Source organism: Papio anubis, chromosome 7 (assembly GCF_008728515.1).
Source record: "Papio anubis isolate 15944 chromosome 7, Panubis1.0, whole genome shotgun sequence".
Classification (NCBI taxonomy): Eukaryota; Metazoa; Chordata; class Mammalia; order Primates; family Cercopithecidae; genus Papio; species Papio anubis.
In genome coordinates, this window is record NC_044982.1 from 145,633,413 (window position 1) to 145,653,596 (window position 20,184).

The 20,184-nt window shown below is 46.2% G+C and overlaps 1 protein-coding gene across 3 annotated transcripts; it reads left to right on the plus strand.

The window, feature by feature from the left end:
- Window positions 1-3,973: 3,973 nt before the first annotated feature.
- Window positions 3,974-18,686, plus strand: NDUFAF1 (NADH:ubiquinone oxidoreductase complex assembly factor 1). 3 transcript variants are annotated; one of them, XM_003900804.3, is made up of 5 exons: window positions 3,974-4,319; window positions 8,583-9,236; window positions 11,129-11,314; window positions 17,502-17,576; window positions 18,442-18,686. In XM_003900804.3, exons 2-5 carry the CDS (start codon window positions 8,664-8,666, stop codon window positions 18,589-18,591), a joined length of 984 nt encoding a protein of 327 aa, XP_003900853.1. In that variant the 5' UTR covers window positions 3,974-4,319; window positions 8,583-8,663; the 3' UTR covers window positions 18,592-18,686. The 3 variants fall into 3 exon arrangements, with proteins under 3 accessions (XP_003900853.1, XP_021796123.1, XP_009208234.1); XM_009209970.2 differs by having other exon boundaries at window positions 4,009-4,203; XM_021940431.2 differs by lacking the exon at window positions 11,129-11,314 and having other exon boundaries at window positions 4,007-4,319.
- The last annotated feature ends 1,498 nt before the right edge of the window (window positions 18,687-20,184 follow it).

Consider the following 20,184-nt stretch of genomic DNA (forward strand, 5'->3'; position numbering starts at 1 on the left):
AAGTGCATATCCCTGGGCTTGACTCTATGTTGCTTTTAGACAGTAGACATCGGGCTGGTGCGATGGCTCACGCCTGGAATCCCAGCACTTTGGGAGGCCGAGGTGGGTGGATTATGAGTTCAAGAGATGGAGACCATCCTGACCAACATGGTGAAACCCTGTCTCTACTAAAAATACAAAAATTAGCTGGGCGTGATGGCACGCCCCTGTAGTCCCAGTTACTCAGGAAGCAGGAGAATCACTTGAACCTGGAAGGCAGAGGTTGCAGTGAGCTGAGATTGTGCCACTGCACTCCAGTCTGGCGACAGAGGGAGACTCCGTCTGGGGGAAAAAAAAAAGAGAGAGAGACGGTAGAAATCATCACTATTCTGACAAGCGGAAGTCTTCCATTTCTGCAGGCACATGGTCTGTTTCGTAACTCCCTGCCTTTGCATATACATGTTCCCTCACCTGGAGTGCCCTTCTGCCTCTCATCTGTCTGTTAAATGCCTTATCCTTCAATGCTCAGTTCATGTTCTTCCTCTAGGAACTACTAGCTAACTCAGAGAAGCAGACATGATACAATGTAATGAATAATGAGCATGTATCCTGGATTTAGCAGACAGACATGGTTTGAATCCCAGCTCTGCCACTTCAACAGCTGTGACAAGCATGTGACTAGCATGTTACTTAACATCTGTTTTCTTACTTGGGAAATAGGTGTAATATGAGTACCTACTTCACAGAATTGTTCTGAGAATGAAAAGAGAAAATGCCTGAGAAGTGTTAAACTCAATGTCTAGCCCATGAGTACTCATTACACCCTTCTTTGGGCCAGTCTTGTACCTAATACCTCCCTCTACTATAGTTTCTAACTGTGCTGCAGTTATTTGTTTGATGACATGCCTCTACTGGACTGTGTACTTGTTGAACACTGTCCTAGAGTGCAGCAATAATAGCTAGCTTTTTTGCACATTTACCAAATAATTTCAAGAATTATGCAAACATTTTATATATATAATTTCATTTAATATTGATTGGAAACGACAGGATCCTGCTTAACACAAACTCAGCAGCTTAAAAAAATAAAATAATAAAAAAAAAACTATCCTGGCGGGGCGCAGTGGCTCACACCTGTAATCCCAGCACTTTGGGAGGCCAAGGTGGGTGGATCACCTGAGGTCAGGCGTTCAAGACCAGCCTGGCCAACATGGTAAAACCCTGTCTCTACTAAAATGACAAAACTTAGCTGGGTGTGGTGGTGCATGCCTGTAGTTCCAGCTACTCAGGAGGCTGAGGCAGGAGAATCGCTTGAACCTGGGAGGCAGAGGTTGCAGTAAGCCAAGATCGGGCCACTGCACCTTGGCCTGGGCGACAGAGCAAGACTCTGTCTCAAAAAAACAAAAAACAGGTCGGGCACAGTGGTTCACGCCTGTGATCCCAGCACTTTGGATGGCTGAGGTGGGTGGATCAACTGAGGTCAGGAGTTTGAGACCATCCTGGCCAACATGGTGAAACCCTGTCTCTACTAAAAATACAATAATTAGCTCGGTGTGGTGGTATGCACCTCTAATCCCAGCTACTTGGGAGGCTGAGGCAGGAGAATCACTTGAACCTGGGAGGCGCGGGTTGCAGTTAGCCGAGACTGCGCCACTGCACTCCAGCCTGGGTGAGGGAGGAAGACTGTGGCTCAAAAAAAAAAAAAAAAAAAAAAAAAAAAAGCAGCAAACAACTATTTATTAGAGAAATGCAAATCAAAATCAAAATGAGATACCACTTCACACTCATTAGGATGGCTACTATATTTTAAAAACCAAAAAAACAAGAAACGTGTCAGTGGGTTTGGAAAGAAGGCGTGAAGAGATCAAACATCAAAAACAGCAAGAGAGTGCAACAGGATTTAGAATCAATAAGAGAAGATTTTAAGGAGAGGAGCCAAGGACAGTCAAGGATTTCCAGCCTAGAAGGATGTGGCCATTTACAGAAATAGGGAGATAAGAGGAGGAATTAGTATGAGGAAAAATGACACATTTAGTTTTAGACATTTAGGTTTTTTTATTACTCAAGGGTGTTTCCTAAAAAACAACAACAAAAAGACATTTCCAGTTTTTGTTGTTGGTGGTGTTGTTGAGACGGAGTCACGCTCTGTGTGCCCAGGCTGGAGTGCAGTGGCACGATCTCAGCTCACTGCAAGCTCCATCTCCCGGGTTCACACCATTCTCCTGCCTCAGCCTCCTGAGTAGCTGGGACTACAGGGGCCCGCCACCACGCCCAGCTAATTTTTGTATTTTTAGTAGAGACGGGGTTTCATCGTGTTAGCCAGGATGGTCTCGATCTCCTGACCTTGCAATCCGCCCGCCTCGGCCTCCCAAAGTGCTGGGATTACAGGCGTGAGCCATCGCGCCTGGCCGATAACTTATATTTTTCAAACTAGAAAACAAGTAGGTGCAGGATGGGCCATGGAGACAGCCGGCATTAAAGGTTGTGGGAAGATAATAGAAGAGTCAGTGATGGGGGCAGAAAGGGAAGGTTTGAGGAAGCAACTGTAGAGTCTAGAGAAGCCAAGCAGAATTTGAGGAAGAGGAGGCGGCCCAGAAACCAGTGATGGAGAAAACATGGAAAGGGCTACTGTATTTGGTGAGCTCCTTTGGAACCTTAGAGAACAAAGGTGTTACCGAAGTACATGCTCTCAAATTCACACTGAGCACTAAATTCCCGCCGCTATGGGACATTCTGGTTAAGGAAAAACAGCGCAGTCTGGACCCAAGAAAGCTCACAGCGTGGCGGAGGAAGTGAGAAGTGAGTGAATAATTAAGCTACAGTGTTGATTCTGTCTTCCCTGGCAGCAAGAAAAAAAACCAAACAAACAATGTTTAAGTGCTTTGGCCTGGCACGGTGGCTTACGCCTGTAATACCAGCACTTTGGGAGGCCGAGGTGGGTGGATCATGAGGTCAGGAGTTCAAGACCAGCCTGGCCAACATGGCGAAACCCTGTCTTTACTAAAAATACAAAAATTAGCCGGGTGTGGTGGCACACACCTGTAATCCCAGCTACTCGGGAGGCTGAGGCAGGAGAATTGTTCCAACCCAGGAGTCGGAGGTTGCAGATCGCGCCACTGCACTCCAGCCTGGGCAACAGAGTGAGGCTCCACCGTCTCAAAAAAAAAAAAAAAAAAAAAAAAGAAAGAAAAAGAAAAAAGAAAGTGCTTTACCAGAGGTGTGCACAAGGTACAAACAGATGCCCTGAGGAACTGGCGACCCTGTGGGGCAGGACTGGGGAAGGGCTGGTAGGAGGTGCTGCTGTCCAGGTGCATGGTGGGTCCTCAAGAATTCATGGGGGCAATTCCAGCAGAACCGGCCTCTTGAGGCCTCAGGTAGTTCTTGTGGAGACTGAGGGGACAGATAAGGAAAGAAGGGATACAGGCGCCAAGTGGGGGCGCAGGTGCGTTAGCAATAACTGGGTTCTATAGGAGGCGGGGCGCGGTGGCTCACGCCTGTAATCTCAGCACTTTGGGAGGCTGAGGCGGGTGGATCACGAGGTCAGGTGATCGAGATCATCCTGGCCAACATGGTGAAACCCCGCCTCTACTAAAAATAAAAAAATTAGCCGGGCTTGATGGCGTACACCTGTAATCCCAACTACTCGGGAGGTTGAGGCAGGAGAATCGCTCGAACCCGGGAGGCGGAAGTTGTAGTGAGCCGAGACGGTGCCACTGCACTCAGCCTAGCGACAGAGACTCCGTCTCAAAAAAAAAAAAGACGCAGAGATAGAGTTGCCGTCTGAAAGGATACAGAAAGGAGAGGCGAAAAACTTATCCGAATCCTCACTACTTCCTTACAACTGGCGACCAAGTGGACCAAAAACCTCCAAAAACCTCAGTTGGCTGGGCTACCGGGTCCTTGCTATCCTTCCTGGGCTTCTGTACTCGGCCGGAACTTTAGTATTCTGACGCCTTGTTTGGCATCGGAAGGGAAAAACAGATGGACCTATAAGTGAAAAGTGGCTTCTGGTTGGAAGCCACACTATAGGCTCGGGGAGGTAATAGGTGGTAGGTCGGCGTTTGATGTGTCCCGGGTGTGGGGAGGCGACAGATCCCTGGCAGTTGAGGGTTGCGGGGCCTCCCCACCGCGGCGAACGTCTAGTCTTCGGAGGCCAGGCCGTGAGTGCCGGAGGTAAACGCCAAGGCGGAAGAGTTTTGCCACTCACTACCTCCGTGACCTCGGGTAAATTAGTCTTGGAACGTCGGTTTCCTCGTCTCCATAATTGAAATAATAATAGTTCCTCTCTGAGGATTGTTGTGAGCCGTCAGTGAAACCCTTAGAGCAGTTTCTGGCACATGGTAAGCCAAGGATAGCTTTACTAATTCGACTCACTTCTAGCTGCGTGGATTATGTTGTCAAAACCCACCGTCAACCTCAGGGCGGTATTGTTCAGTTAATAGGTTAGATTTTCTATTTACTGGTAGAAAAAAAAAATGAAACAAAGCATTTATAATTAAAGTTATATTACTAGAGAAATAACACTACGGAGGGTTTGCAAAATATTTTATGAGCTATCATTTGTTTCTAAAATTTCTGTATGTGTAGAGGTAAATAATTTTGTAACTTAAATGTGTAAATCATTTAAGTGCAACCGGCGCGGGGGAATTTAAATATTATCCATAATTGCAGGACCTCAGATCAACTGTTAATTTTTCCTGGTTCCTTTACGTTTATAATACATGTGAAAACATACTGTTTACATGGTTTTGATTTATTAGCAAACCTTATTGATAATGTCGGCTGGGCGCGGTGGCTCACGCCTGTAATCCCAGCACTTTGGGAGGCCAAGGTGGGCGGATCACTTGAGGTCAGGAGTTCGAGACCAGCTTGGCCAACATGGTGAAACCCTGTCTCTACTAAAAATACAAAAATTAGCTGGGAGTGGTAGCGCACACCTGTAATTCCAGCGGCTCAGGCAAGAGAATTGCTTGAAACCAGGAGGTGGAGGTTACAGTGAGCCGAGATCGCGCAACTGCACTCCAACTTGGGTGACAAAGCTGGACTCTGTCTTAAAAAAAAAAAAAAAAAAGGTCGGGCGCGGTGGCTGATGCCTGTAATCCCAGCACTTTGGGAGGCCCACATGGGCGCATCACCTGAGGTCAGGAGTTCGAGACCAGTCTGGCCAACACGGCGAAACCTCATCTCTACTGAAAAAAAAAACAAAAAACAAAAACAAAAATTAAAATTAGCCGGGCATGGTGGTGCCGGTCTGTAATCCCTGCTACTCTGGAGGCTGAGACAAGAGAATCGCTTGAACCTAGGAGGCGGAGATTGTGGTGAGCCAAGATATCTAGCCTGGTGACAGAGCAAGACTCTGTCTCAAAAAAAAAAAAAAAAAAAAATGGATAATGTCATTTTACCTATTGGTGTCTGTATCCTATAGAAAGGAAATATCTACCTGACTTCATAGGATTTGTGTGTGGATGGCATGAGATAATATATATCAGGGTGATTTGAAAGTATTAGGAGTGGGCTGGGCTCTATGGCTCACGCCTGTAATCCCAGCACTTTGGGAGGCCAAGGCAGGCGGATCACATGGTCAGGAGATCGAGACCATCCTGGCTAACACGGTGAAACCCCGTCTCTACTAAAAATACAAAAAAAAAAAAAAAATTAGCCAGGCGTAGTGTTGGGTACCTGTAGTCTCAGCTACTTGGGAGGCTGAGGCAGGAGAATGGCGTGAACCCGGGAGGCGGAGCTTCAGTGAGCTGAGATCGCGCCACCGCACTCCAGCCTGGGTTACAGAGTGAGACTCTGTCTCAAAAAAAAAAAAAAAAAGTATTGGGAGTAGTATTCATCAGGTGCAGTGGCTCATGCCTGTAATCCCAGGTACTCCAGAGGCTGAGGCGGGAGGATCACTTGAACCCAGGAGCTGGAGACCAGTCTGAGCAACCTAGCAAGACCTCATCTCTATCTTTTTTTTTTTTTAGACGGAGTTTTGCTCTTGTGGTCCAGGCTGGAGTGCAATGGCGTGATCTTGGCTCACCATAACCTCCACCTCCTGGGTTCAAGCGATTCTCCTGCCTCAGCCTCCTGAGTAGCTGGGATTACAGTCATGCACCACCACACCCGGCTAATTTTGTATTTTTAGTAGAGATGGGGTTTCTCCATGTTGGTCAAGCTGGCCTCGAACTCCTGACCTTGTCATCCACCCGCCTTGGCCTCCCAAAGTGTCGGGATTACAGGCATAAGCCACTGTGCCTGGTCTTACAATTTTTTATTTTTATTTATTTATTTATTTATTTATTTTTTAGACAGAGTCTTGCTCTGTCACCCAGGCTGGAGTGCAGTGACCTGATCTTGGCTCACTGCAACCTCCCACTCCTGGGTTCAAGCGATTCTCCTGCTTCAGCCTCCCAAGTAGCTGGGATTATAGGTGCCTGCCACCATGCTATAGGTACCTGCCACCACACCTAGCTAATTTTTGTATATGTATTTTTTTGAGACGGAGTTTCACTTTTGTTGCCCAGGCTGGAGTGCGATGGCACAGTCTTGGCTCATTGCAGCCTCTGCCTCCCAGGTTCAAGTGATTCTCCTGCCTCCGCCTTCCGAGTAGGTGGGGTTACAGGTGCCCAGCACCATTCCCAGCTAATTTTTTTTTTTTTTTGAGGTGAAGTCTTACTCTGTCACCCAGGCTGGAGTGCAGTGGCACGATCTCCGCTCACTGCAACCTCTGCCTCCTAGGTTCAAGCAATTCTCATGCCTAGGCCTCCCAAGTAGCTGGGATTACAGGCATGGGCCACCATACCCAGCTAATTGTTTGTATTTTCTGTAGGGGTTTCACTATGTTGGTCAGGCTGGTCTTGAACTCCTGACCTCAGGTGGTCTGCCTGCCTTGGCCTCCCAAAGTGTTGGGATTACAGCCATGAGCCAGCACACTGGGCCAATTTTTGTATTTTTAGTGGAGATGGGGTTTTACCATGTTGGGCAGGCTGGTCTCCAACTCCTGACAAGTCATCTGCCTGCCTCAGATTCTCGGAGTGCTGGGATTACAGGTGTGAGCTGCCGTGGTGGGCTACAGTTTTTTTTTTTTGAGATGGAGTTTCACTCTTGTTGCCTAGGCTGGAGTGCAATGGTGTGATCTCAGCTCACTGCAACCTCTGCCTCCTGGGTACAAGTGATTCTCCTGCTTCAGCCTCCCCAGTAGCTGGGATTACAGGCGCTCTCCACAACGCCCAACTCATTTTTGTATTTTTAGTAGAAATGGGGTTTCACCAAGTTGGCCAGGCTGGTCTTGAACTCCTGACCTCAAGTGATCTGCCCACCTTGGACTCCCAAAGTGCTGGGATTATAGGCGTGAGCCACCGCGCCTGGCCAACATTTTTTAAAAAAATTAGCTGGGCATGGTGGTGTGCACCTGTTATCTCAGTTACCTTGGAGGCTGAGGTGGGAGGATCATTTCAGCCCAGGGCCCAGGAGTTCAGGGATACAATGAGCTATTGATCTTGCCACAGCGTGGCAGCCTGGGTGACAGAGCAAGACCCTGTCTCTCTCTCTTTTTTTTTATTTCACATGGAATTTTGCTCTTGTTGTCCAGGCTGGAGTGCAGTGGTGCGATCTCGGCTTACTGCAACCTCTGCCTCCCGGGTTCAAGTGATTTTCCTGCCTAAGGCTCCCGAGTAGCTGGGATTACAGGCGTCTGCCACCACGCCTGGATTATTTTTAGTAGAGATGGGGTTTCACCATGTTGTCAAGGCTAGTCTCGAACTCCTGACCTCAGGTGATCCATCCGCCTCGGCCTCCCAAAGTGTAGAGATTATAGGCGTGAGCCACCGCACCCGGCCTGACCCACTCTCTTGTGAAAAGAGAAAAAAAAAAAAAAAGATCGGGGATGGTGCGTCATTCCTGCAACCCAGCACTTTGGGAAGCTGAGGGGAGAATCACTGGATCCCAGGAGTTCAAAACCATCATGGGCAACACAGGGAGATCCATTTCTTTTTCTTTTCTTTTTTTTTTTTTTTTGGGACAAAGTCTCACTCTGTTGCCAGGCTGGAGTGTGCAGTGGCACGATCTTGGTTTACTGCAACCTCCTCCTCCCAGGTTCAAGAAATTCTCCTGCCCCAGCCTCCTTAGTAGCTGGGATTACAGGCACGCACCACCACACCCAGCTAATTTTTGTGTTTTTAGTAGAGACGGTGTTTCACCATGTTGGCCAGGATGGTCTTGATCTCTTGACCTCGTGATCTACCCGCGTCAGCCTCCCAAAGTGCTGGGATTACAAGTGTGAGCCACTGCACCTGGACACGGAGATCCCTTTCTACAAAAAATTTAAAAATTAGGTGGGTGTGGTGGTGTGTGCTTGTAATCCCAGCTACCTGGGAGGCTAAGATGGGAGGATCACTTGACTCCAGAAAGTAGAGAGGCTAAAATGAGCTGTGATTGTGCCACTGCACTCCAGCCTGGGCCACAGAGCAAGACCTTGTCTCAAATAATAATGATAATAATAATAATAATAAACAAAATAAGTTAACAAATTTCAAAATACCTGATTTCTGTTGAATTTGAAATTGTGATGTGTTCATTGCTATACTGATAATTCTTCAATGTCTCTTCTGTTACAGGTAGAATTGGGCTATTTGCTGAAGCTTCTTCGTAGCCCTTGGTAGCCCAGGAAGAAACTTACATTTTGATTTTTTTGTACCATGGCTTTGTTTCACAAAGTGCTGCGTGGTACTTATATTCTCAGAAAATGCTCTAAGCCAACTTCTGCCTTGCATCCATTTTTGGGTATTCGCTTTGCAGACTATTCCAGTAGTCTTCAGAAACCAGTGGCTTCTCCTGGCAAAGCCTCCTCACAGAGGAAGACTGAAGGGGGTTTGCAAGGACATCACCAGAAAGAAGTTGCTTTGGATATAACTTGTCCTGAGGAGAAACCTGATGTTAGTTTCGATAAAGCAATTAGAGATGAAGCAATGGACCATTTTAGGCGTTTGAAGGATGAAATTGTGAATCATTGGAAGGGACCGGAAGGCCGCCCTCTGCAAGAGGCCTTGCTGGAACAAGCCAAGGTTGTCTGGCAGTTCCGCGGGAAAGAAGATTTGGATAAGTGGAGAGTGACTTCTGATAAGACGATTGGAGGCAGAAGTGAAGTGTTTTTGAAAATGGGCAAGAATAACCAAAGTGCACTGCTCTATGGAACTCTGAGCTCTGAGGCACCTCAGGATGGGGAGTCTGCCCACAGTGGGTACTGTGCAATGATATCCAGGATTCCAAGGGTAGGTGAGGCCCAGGCGGCATCATTTTCTAGTGAACAGGGGTGAACTTCATTGTAGCATAAACTATAGAAGATAGCTTTTGTTTCTATAAATGAAAACACCTGCCATGTTATATTTGGCGCCTCACCTGTGTTTGGAGATAAGTATTGGCACAAGTGTAAAGTGGAAGCACAAGGGGGAAGTGGTTTCTGAGGAGGAGCAGTTACTTGTTTCTGGGCATTGCTTTGGGCCAGGAACCAGCATTGTTATGTTTCAGGAATCCTGAGCGGTTAGACATCTGAAAGATTTTTGGAGAGATTTTCATCTCCTCTAACAAAGACCACAGCCTCTGTAATGGCCGGGGGTTTTATAGAGTTGATGTAGGGTCAGCCTGTGGCTTTCTTTTTTTTTTTTGAAACGGAGTCTTGCTCTGTCACCCAGGCTGGAGTGCAGTGGCATGATCTTGGCTCATTGCAACTTCTGCCCTCCAGGTTCAAGTGATTCTTCTGCCTCAGCCTCCTGAGTTGCTGGGACTACTGGTGCATGCCACCATGCCTGGCTCATTTTTTGTATTTTTAGTACAGACAGGGTTTCACCATGTTGGCCAGGCTGGTCTTGAACTCCTGACCTCAGGTGATCCACGCCCCCCCCGCTTGGCCTCCCAGAGTGCTGGGATTACAGGTGTGAGCCACTGTGCCTGGCCCAAATATTCATTTTGGAATAATGAAAATAGTAGATAACATTTATTAAGCGTGACGTGGCAGTCCTTGTGCTAAGCACTTTATATTATCCCATTTATTCCTCACAACAGTCTCCTGAGGTAAGATCATCCCAGGTTTATGGATGAGGAAACAGAGTTGGATAGATTTAGTAACTTGTCCAAAGTTACACGGATAATAAATATTAGTTTATATCTAGACATTGGTGTTCTCAACATCAGAGTACCCTTGAGATTGCTATAACTAAATGCCTTTGGAAATGAACTAAATTCCACTTTTGAAGAGAGAGGCAGTATAGATAGTTGTTAAGCACACAGATTTTGGAGTTAAACAGCATTGGATATACCACTTATTAGCTGAGTGCTTAGTTTGTTTATCTGTAAAACGGGGTAAGATGCTAATAACCTATCATAGCACTGTTGTGAGGATTAAATTATGCATGCAAATTATTTAATGCACATATTCAATGGATGCTAGCCACTGTTGTTAAATATCACTTTTAAAACTTAAGCTCTTTTCTCTATAGTTTTCTGACTTGTGGAAAGGCAGTTGTCATAAAATAGGCCACTCAGAAATCACCGCTCCTTGTCCGGGCGCGGTGGCTCATGCCTGTAATCCCAGCACTTTGGGAGGCCGAGGCGGGTGGATCACCTGAGGTCGGGAGTTCGAGACCAGCCTGACCAACATGGAGAAACCCCGTTTCTACTAAAAATACAAAAAATTAGCTGGGCATGGTGGTGCATGCCTGTAATTCCAGCTACTCGGGAGGCTGCGGCAGAATTACTTGAACTCGGGAGGCAGAGGTTGCGGTAAGCTGAGATCGTGCCATTGCACTCCAGCCTGGGTAACAAGAGCGAAACTTCGTCTCAAAAAAAGAAAAAGAGAAAAAAGTCATTGCTCCATAGGACCAGGTAGAGGAAATACATTCATTTCCATTCAGTGAACACAGGTGAGTGCCTACCCCATGTAAACACTGTCCTGGGCCAGTTATGTGTTCAACATTACCTTAGAAACATATAACTATGTCAGTATTTTGTGCTAAAATAATAATCACTGGGTTTATCTGCCTTCTTATGGGGCAGAAAGTCAGAAATATGGTTAGTGAATCCTGTTGATGATGCTGACTTGGTGATGACTCACATTTTGCTGATAGTGGAGAAGGAGGTGCAATTAACTTTCCTTTCAATATCGTAGGGTGCTTTTGAGAGGAAGTTGTCTTATGATTGGTCGCAGTTCAATACTCTGTATCTCCGTGTACGTGGGGATGGTCGGCCTTGGATGGTGAATATCAAGGAGGACACAGATTTCCTCCAGAGGACGAATCAGATGTATAGTTACTTCATGTTCACCCGTGGTGGACCCTACTGGCAGGAGGTCAAGGTACAGCATAAGTCTTCATTGTTTATAAAAATGAGGTCTTGGCCGGGCATGGTGGCTCACGCCTATAATCCCAGCAATTTAGGAGGCCGAGGCAGGTGGATCACCTGAGGTCGGGAGTTTGACATCAGCCTGACCAACATGGAGAAACCCTGTCTCTACTGAAAAAAATACAAAATTAGCTGGGCGTGGTGGCACATGCCTGTAATCCCAGCTACTTGGGAGGCTGAGGCAGGAGAATTGCTTGAACCCGGGAGGCGGAGGTTTCGGTGAGCCAAGATTTTGCCATTGTACTCCAGCCTGGGCAACAAGAGCCAAACTCTGTCTCAAAAAAAAAAAAAAAAAAAAAAAGTTGGTGTCCTAGGCCAGGTGTGGTGGCTCATGTCTATAATCCCAGCAATTTGGGAGGCCAAGGTGGGTGAATCATCTGAGATCAGGAGTTCGAGACCAGCCTGGCTAACATGGCAAAACCCTGTGTCTACTAAAAATACAAAAATTAGAGGCCAGGCGCCATGGCGCACGCCTGTAATCCCAGCACTTTGGGAGGCCGAGGTGGGCAGATCACGAGGTCAAGAGATTGAGACCATCCTGGCCAACATGGTGAAACTCTGTCTCTACTAAAAATACAAAAATTAGTTGGGTATGGTGGCGTGCGCCTGTAGTCCCAGCAACTCAGAAGGCTGAGGCAGGAGAATTGCTTGAACCTGCGAGGCGAGGTTGCAGTGAGCCGAGATGGTGCCACTGCACTCCAGCCTAGCAACAGAGCGAGACTCCATCTCAAAAAAAATAAAAATAAAAAAAGGTCGGGCGTAGTGGCTCACGCCTGTAATCCTAGCACTTTTGCAGGCTGAGGCAGGCAGATCACGAGGTCAGGAGATCGAGACCATCCTGGCTAACCCAGTGAAACCCTGTCTGTACTAAAAATACAAAAACTAGTCAAGTGGTGGCAGGCCAGTAGTCCCAGCCTGCTGGGAGGCTGAGGCAGGAGAGTGACGTGAAACCCGGGAGGCAGAGCTTGAATGAGCTGAGATCTAGCCACTGCACCTCCAGCTCTGGGCGACAGAGCAGACTCCGGCTCAAAATTAGCCGGGCATGAGGCCATGCCTGTAATCCCAGCTGGTCAGAGGGGCTGGAGGCAGGAGGATCTCTGGCCTCATGGAGCTTGCAGTGAGCTGAGTGAGATTGCGCCACTGCACTCCAGCCTGGGCAACAGAGTGAGACTCCGTCTCAAAAAAAAAAAAAAAAAAATCTCACAAAGCCCCCCCATTTTGTTTTGCTATAAGCATACTTGAGGGTCATCCTGAATTCTTCTCCTTCACCCCACATCCAGTCTATTAGCGAGTCCCGTCACCTCTGCTTGCAAAATACACTCAGCAGCTGACCTTTCTTTTTTTTTTTTTTTTTTTTTTTTTTTTGAGACGGAGTCTCGCCTTCTGTCCCCAGGCTGGAGTGCGTGGCCGGATCTCGCTCACTGCAGCCCTCCCGGCTTTACGCCATTCTCCGCCTCTGAAGCCTCCCAGTAGCTGGGACTACAGGCGCTCGGCCACCTCGCCTCGGGCTAGTTTTTGTATTTTTAGTAGAGACGGGTTTCCACCGTTAGCCAGGGTGGTCTCGATCTCCTGACCCTGTGGATCCGCCTGCCTCGGGCCTCCCAAAGTGCTGGGATTACAGGCTTGAGCCACCGCCTGGCCTAGCAGCTGACTCCTTCTAGCCATCTCTTCTACTCCCACCCTGGTCCAGGTGATTGGATTATTGCAGCAGCTTCATTATTGATTTCCCTGTTTGTCTCTTGCCCCACTAAAATCCTGGCTCCACAGCAGCCAGAGTGATCTTTCTGAAACATAGTTCGGATGACATCATTTACATGCTTCTAAGCATGTAAATGTACCTCCTAAGCATGTAACCTGTCTGTGTTAGTCTGTTGTTGTGCTGCTACTATGAAGAAATACCTGAGACTGGGTAATTTATAAAGGAAAGCGGTTTAATTGACTCACAGTTCTGCAGGGCTGGGGAGGCCTTAGGTAACTTACAATCATGGCAGAAGGGGAAGTAAACACATCCTTCTTCACATGATGGCAGGAAAGAGAATGAGCTGAGTGAGGGGGTAAATCCCCTTATAAAACCATCAGATCTTGTGAGAACTCACTATCACCAGGACAGTATCGGGGAAACGGCCCCCATGGTTCAGTTAACTTCACCTGGTCCCTCCCTTGACACACCGGGATTATTACAATTCAAGATGAGATTTTGGGTGGGAACACAGCCAAACCATATCAGGACCCTTCAGTGGTTTGAATAAACCATCACAATTTGAATAAAGTCCAGGCCGGGCTAGGTGGTTCATACTTTTAATCTGAGCACTTTGGGAGGCTGAGACGGGCAGATCACTTGAGGTCAGGAGTTTGAGGCCAGCCTGGCCTACATGGTGAAATCTTGTGTCTACTAAAAATACAAAAAATTAGCTGCAGGTGGTGGCACACGCCTGTAGTCTCAGCTCCTCAGGAGGCTGCGGCAGGAGAATCGCTTGAACCTGAGAGGTGGAAGTTGCAGTGAGTCAAGATCGTGCCACTGCACTCCAGCCTGGGCGACAGAGAGAGACTCCATCTCAAAAAAAAAACAAAAAACAAAAAGACTTAAGTCCACACTCCTGAACATGACCTATGGGCCTACAATATCGGACCCCCGTCTTCATCTTCCATCTCTCCTCCTACCTCCCTCCTCCACACCAGCCCCTTTTCTGTCTGTCAGATTCAACAACCTCATTTCCATCTCAGAGCTTTGCACGTAGTGTTGCTCTGCTGTAATGCTCTGCCCCCATGTCTTCACCTGCTTTCTCTTTCCTATCATTCACCTCGTGGCTCAAAAGTTGCCTCAGAGAGGCCTTTCCTGATTCCTGTAAGTAAAATCGGACCCTCGGCCGGGCGCGGTGGCTCAAGCCTGTAATCCCAGCACTTTGGGAGGCCGAGGCGGGCGGATCACGAGGTCAGGAGATCGAGACCATCCTGGCTAACATGGTGAAACCCCGTCTCCACTAAAAATACAAAAAAAAACTAGCCGGGCGTGGTGGCGGGCGCCTGTAGTCCCAGCTACTCGGAGGCTGAGGCAGGAGAATGGCCTGAACCTGGGAGGTGGAGCTTGCAGTGAGCCGAGATCGCGCCACTGCATTCCAGCCTGGGTGACACAGCGCGAGACTCCGTCTCAAAAAAAAAAAAAAAAAAAAAAAAAAAATCGGACCCTCTAATCCAGTTACTTTCAACACCACCATCCTATAACTTTCTTCATAGAACTTATCACTAACTAAAATTACTTTGTTCATTCATTCATCTGTTTATTGTCACTCTACTGCCTTCCCTGGAACATAAATTATATAAATTCTTTTTTTTTGAGATGGAGTCTCACTCTTATCGCCCAGGCTGGAGTGCAGTGGCGCAATCTCAGCTCACGGCAACCTCTGCCTTCCAGGTTCAAGAGATCTTTCTGCCTCAGTCTCCCGAGTAGCCGGGACTACAGGCGTGTGCCACAACGCCCAGCTAATTTTTGTATTTTTAGTAGAGATGGGGTTTCATTCACCAAGTTGGCCAGGCTGGTTTCAAACTCCTGACCTCAAGTGATCCACCCGCCTCGGCCTCCCAAGGTTCTGGGATTATAGGCGTGAACCACCATACCTGGCCCTAAATTCCGTAAATTCTGTGAGAGCAGAAATCTTGCTTATATTGTTCCTACCAGTTTCCCCTGTACCTAGAGTTTTGTCTTAGTGTCTAGCACAAAATAAGCATTCAATACATAGTACATATATATGCACTACTATAGATATATATAACAAATTATATATACTTGTATTTAAGTAATATATATAAAATGAATTATTATACAAAATAACTACTTCATTATAAAAAAATTTGGCAAATACAGAAAAAAATCTTGTACTACCACTATCCAGAGATGAAATACTATTTTTGACGTGTATCTTCCAGACTTTTCTAGTCACACTTTTCCCTTCCAGTGGTGTTTTATAACATGTATACAGTATTTTCCCTGAACTATTGTTTACCACTTTGTTTTCAAATATATTTCCACATCATTTTTAATGTCTGCATGATATTATATAAGTAGAAAACAATTTTGGCTGGGTCCAGTGGCTCACACCTGTAATCCTAGCACTTTGGGAGGCTGAGGTGGTGGATCATTTGAAGCTAGGAGTCTAAGACAAGCCTGAGCAACATGGCAAAACCCTGTCTCTACAAAAAATACAAAAATTAGCCCAGTGTGGTGGCATGCGCCTTTAGTCCCACCTACTCAGGAGGCTGAGGTGGGAGGATTGCTTGAGCCTGGGAGGTTGAGGCTGCGTGAGCTAAGATCACCCTACTGCATGCACTCCAGCCTGGGTGACAGAGTAAGACCCTGTCTCAAAAAAAAAATTTTTTTTTCTTAACTTGTTCTTCATTATGTACGTGTAGATTTAGATTGTTTTCAGAATTTTCTACTGTCGGAACAAACTCTGAGGTAAACATCCTTAACTATTTTCATAGGCTATATTCCTAGAGATAAAATTACTGGAATAAATATTAATATGTATAATTTATTTTTATTTATGTTCATTAAAATTTGTTTATTTGAGACAGGGTCTCACTTCTGTTGCCCATGCTGGAGTGCAGCATGCGCTCACTGCAGCCCCAACCTCCCGGCCTCAGGTGATCCTCCCACCTTAGCCTCCTGAATAGCCAGGACTACAAGGATGCACCACTATGGCTGGATAAGTTTTCTGCTTTTTTAGTAGAGTCTTGGTTTCACCATGTTGCCCAGGCTGGTCTTGAACTCCTGGGCTCAAGTGATCCTACTGTGTTGGCCTCCCAAAGTGCTGGGATTACAGGCATGCACAACCAGGCCCAGCCATTTTCTTCCTTTGTTAAACTCAAAAAATAAAATTAGCATAATCTGTACCTATGGTTTGTGTTTTTTTTTTTTTTTTTTTTTTGAGACGGAGTCTCGCTCTGTGGCCCAGGCTGGGGTGCAGTGGCCAGATCTCGGTTCACTGCAAGCTCTGCCTCCCGGGTTCACGCCATTCTCCTGCCTCAGCCTCCCGAGTAGCTGGGACTACAGGCGCCCGCCACCTCGCCCGGCTAGTTTTTTGTATTTTTTTAGTAGAGACAGGGTTTCACCGTGTTAGCCAGGATGGTCTCGATCTCCCGACCTCGTGATCCGCCCGTCTCGGCCTCCCAAAGTGCTGGGATTACAGGCTTGAGCCACCGCGCCCGGCCGTGTTTTTAAAATTTAGGAATATATCCTGGAGAGCTTCTGTATAATTATTTAGGCAGAGTGTGGAGGTTTATGCTTGTAGGCCAAGGTTGGCAGATTACTTGAGCTCAGGAGTTTAAGACCAGCCTGGTCAACATGGTGAAACACCGTCTCTATTAAAAAAAAAAAAAAAAAAAAAAAAAAAATTAGCCGGGTGTGGTGGTGTGCGCCTATAGTCCCAGCTACTCAGGAGGCTGAGGTGGGAGAATCACTTGAACCTGGGAGGCAGAAGTTGCAGTAAGCCAAGATTGCACCACTGCACTCCAGCCTGGGTAACAGAGTGAGACCCTATCTCAAAACAAAAACAAAACAAAACAAAAAACAAACAAAGCCAGATATAGTTTTAAAAGATTGTGCTTAATAATAAGTAAATTACATAAAGAAGAAATATGAAAATAAAGTTGATGAATAAAAAGGCACACTTGAAAAGTTCAAGAGTAGAAGGAATAGGACATTTCTTTTTCTTCCCTTTCTAATGTAGGAAGAAAGGGAAACATATTACAATTCTTTTTGCTTTTTTTTTTTTTTTTCCTGAGACAGAGTCTAGCTCTGTCGCCCAGGCTGGAGTGCAGTGGCACGATCTTGGCTTACTGCAACTTCTGCCTCCCGGGTTTAAGAAAAAAAAGGAAACCCATTTCCCCATGGGAAAAAAAAAAAAAAAAAAAAGCTGTGTTTAGGTACTAGTCTTTTTTCCACAAATGTTACAAATATTTTTTTCATAGTTAACCCTTTATTGTTTGGCCTGAGTTACATCTTTGATCCAAATGGCTAGCCATTTGTCATAATACATATATTAAATAATTTTAGAATAAATGTAAACTCTTGTTTTATCATTACATGTAGATGCCTCAATTGCTTACATTTCAGTTATGAAGTAAATGGTTTCTTCTTTCAGATTCCTTTTTCCAAATTTTTCTTCTCTAATCGAGGAAGAATCCGGGATGTTCAGCATGAGCTTCTGCTTGACAAGGTAATATATTCCTGTATTTTTCACTCAGAACTGTATCATTTTTAATGAATCGAAACTCTGGTGAGACTGAGTTCATTTGAGAGCTGGCAGATGAAAATTTCTTCTCAGGGCCACTGCTCTTAAACCTAGCCAGCGGCTGACTCAGACCTCCCCTATGAACTATACCCCCATCCTGAAGGAATTTTAGAATGATCATTTTTAGCATGCGTACATTTTACTTTAGCTATTTTTCCCCTGTCCCCTCCCTCCTAATTTAGCTTTAAAATAAGAGTTTATGAACACTTCAGGGAACCTCCATTAGGCATTCATGTTGTCCTTACTAGTCTTTTTTTTTTTTTTTTTTTGAGACAAGAGTCTTGCTTTGTCCCCTAGGCTAGAGTGTAGTGGCATGATCTCGGCTCACCACAAATTCCACCTCCTTGGTTCGAGCAATTCTCCTGCCTCAGTCTCCCGAGTAGCTGGAATTAACAGGTGCTTGCCACCACACTTGGCTAATTTTTGTATTCTTAGTAGAGACGAGGTTTCACCATGTTGGCCAGGCTGGTCTTGAACTCTTGACCTCATGATCTGCCCACCTTGGCCTCCCAGTGTTGGGGTTACAGGCCTGAGCCACCGCGCCTGGCCGTCCTTCCTAGTCTTAAGTGGCGCTACCTAATGAGGAGAGGGAAGGAAGTTGAATGGGGAAAGAAAAACAGTCTTGCATTTCCTCTTACGGTATGCTATGTGAGAACTAGTATGTATTTCCTAAGGGCTGATAGCATTAAAACCCAGTTATAATCATCACTTGATGGGATTTTAAACTCCTGGAATAATATCAGTATGTCACTGTATGAGATTTTAATCAATTTCTCTGTTTTAAATTTAGATCTCTTCTATAGGATTCACCTTGGCTGATAAAGTGGATGGTCCATTCTTTCTGGAGATAGATTTTATCGGAGTGTTTACTGATCCAGCCCATACAGAAGAATTTGCCTATGAAAATTCTCCAGAGCTTAACCCAAGGCTTTTTAAATAAAGATTATGTGGTAGTTTTGTTTTACTACTCTAAGGGTACTAGCATCTGTAATGATGTAGACAAAATAAAATATTTCTTTAATGGCATCCAACCAATGGCTAGTATGTATTCTCTCTCTCTTTTTTTTTTTTTTTTTTTGAGATGGAGTCCCACTCTGTTGCCCAGGTTGGCATGCTGGTGTGCAGTAGTGCGATCTTGGCTCACTGCAACCTTCGCTCAGCCTCCCGAGTAGCTGGGATTACAGGCATGCGCCACCACGCCCTGCTAATTTTGTATTTTTAGTAGAGACAGGGTTTCTCCGTGTTGGTCAGGCTGGTCTCGAACTCCTGACCTCAGGTGATCCGCCCGCTTCGGCCTTCCAAAGTGCTGAGATTACAGGTGTGAGCCACTGCGCCCAGCTGGCTAGTATGTATTCTCTAAGACAAGTTGAAATGCTGTTGCTGGCCGGGCACGGTGGCTCATGCCTGTAATCCCAGCACTTTGGGAGGCTGAGGCAGGAGGATCACTTAAGGTCTGGAGTTCGAGACCAGCCTGACCAGCATGGTGAAACCCCATCTCTACTAAAAATACAAAAGTTAGCCGGGCATGGTGGTGCACGCCTGTCATCCCAGCTACTTGGGAGACTGAGACAGGAGAATTGCTTAAACTGGGAGGCAGAGGTTGCAGTGAGCCGAGATCACGCCACTGCACTCCAGCTTGTGCCACAGAGTGAGACTCTGTCTCAAAAACAAAGTCTGTTGCTAAGAGGGACTGGATAAGGGGAACACAGCATGAAACCAAGTTCTCTGGTGTACTTTATCTCATAGAATGCAAGTACTGATGTAAATGTACTATGTAAATAATTTAGTGTTTTTGCTCAGAACAGTTGCTGTTAGGAACATTTCCTACATGAGTAGTTTCCAAGGCAGGAATCTCTGAGATGACCGTTAATGGCCTTCTACTACTCTGTTGCATTTAGATTTCTTCTATTTTCATTTTGTGTTGCTTTTTTGAGATGGAGTTCCGCTCTGTTGCCTAGGCTGGAGTGCAGTGGTGCAGTCTCGGCTCACTGCAACCTCTGCCTCCCAGGTTCAAGCGATTCTCTTGCCTCAGCCTCCCCAGTAGCTGGTGTTACAGGCACACACCACCATGTCTGGCTAATTTTTTTGTGTTTTTAGTAAAAATGGGGTTTCGCCATGTTGGCCAGGCTAGTCCTGAACCCCTGACCTCTGGTGATCTGCCCAAGGCAATAATTCAGTAAATCACAGAGACTTACTCCTGTGGTTTCTTCTAAGACTTTTGTAATTTTAGTTCTAACACTTAGGTCTACATTTTTTTTTTTTTTTTTTTTGAGATAGAGTCTTGCTCTGTGGCCCAAGCTGGAGTGCAGTGGTGTGATCTCGGCTTACTGCAACCTCTGCCTCCCAGTTAAAGCAATTCTCCTGCCTCAGCCTCCTGAATAGCTGGGATTATAGTCATGCGCCACCATACCTGGCTAATTTTTTTTTTTTTTGTGATGGAGTCTTGCTCTGTCACCAGGCTGGAGTGTAGTGGCATGATCTCAGCTCCCTACAACCTCCACGCCTCCCAGGTTCAAGCAATTCTCTGCCTCAG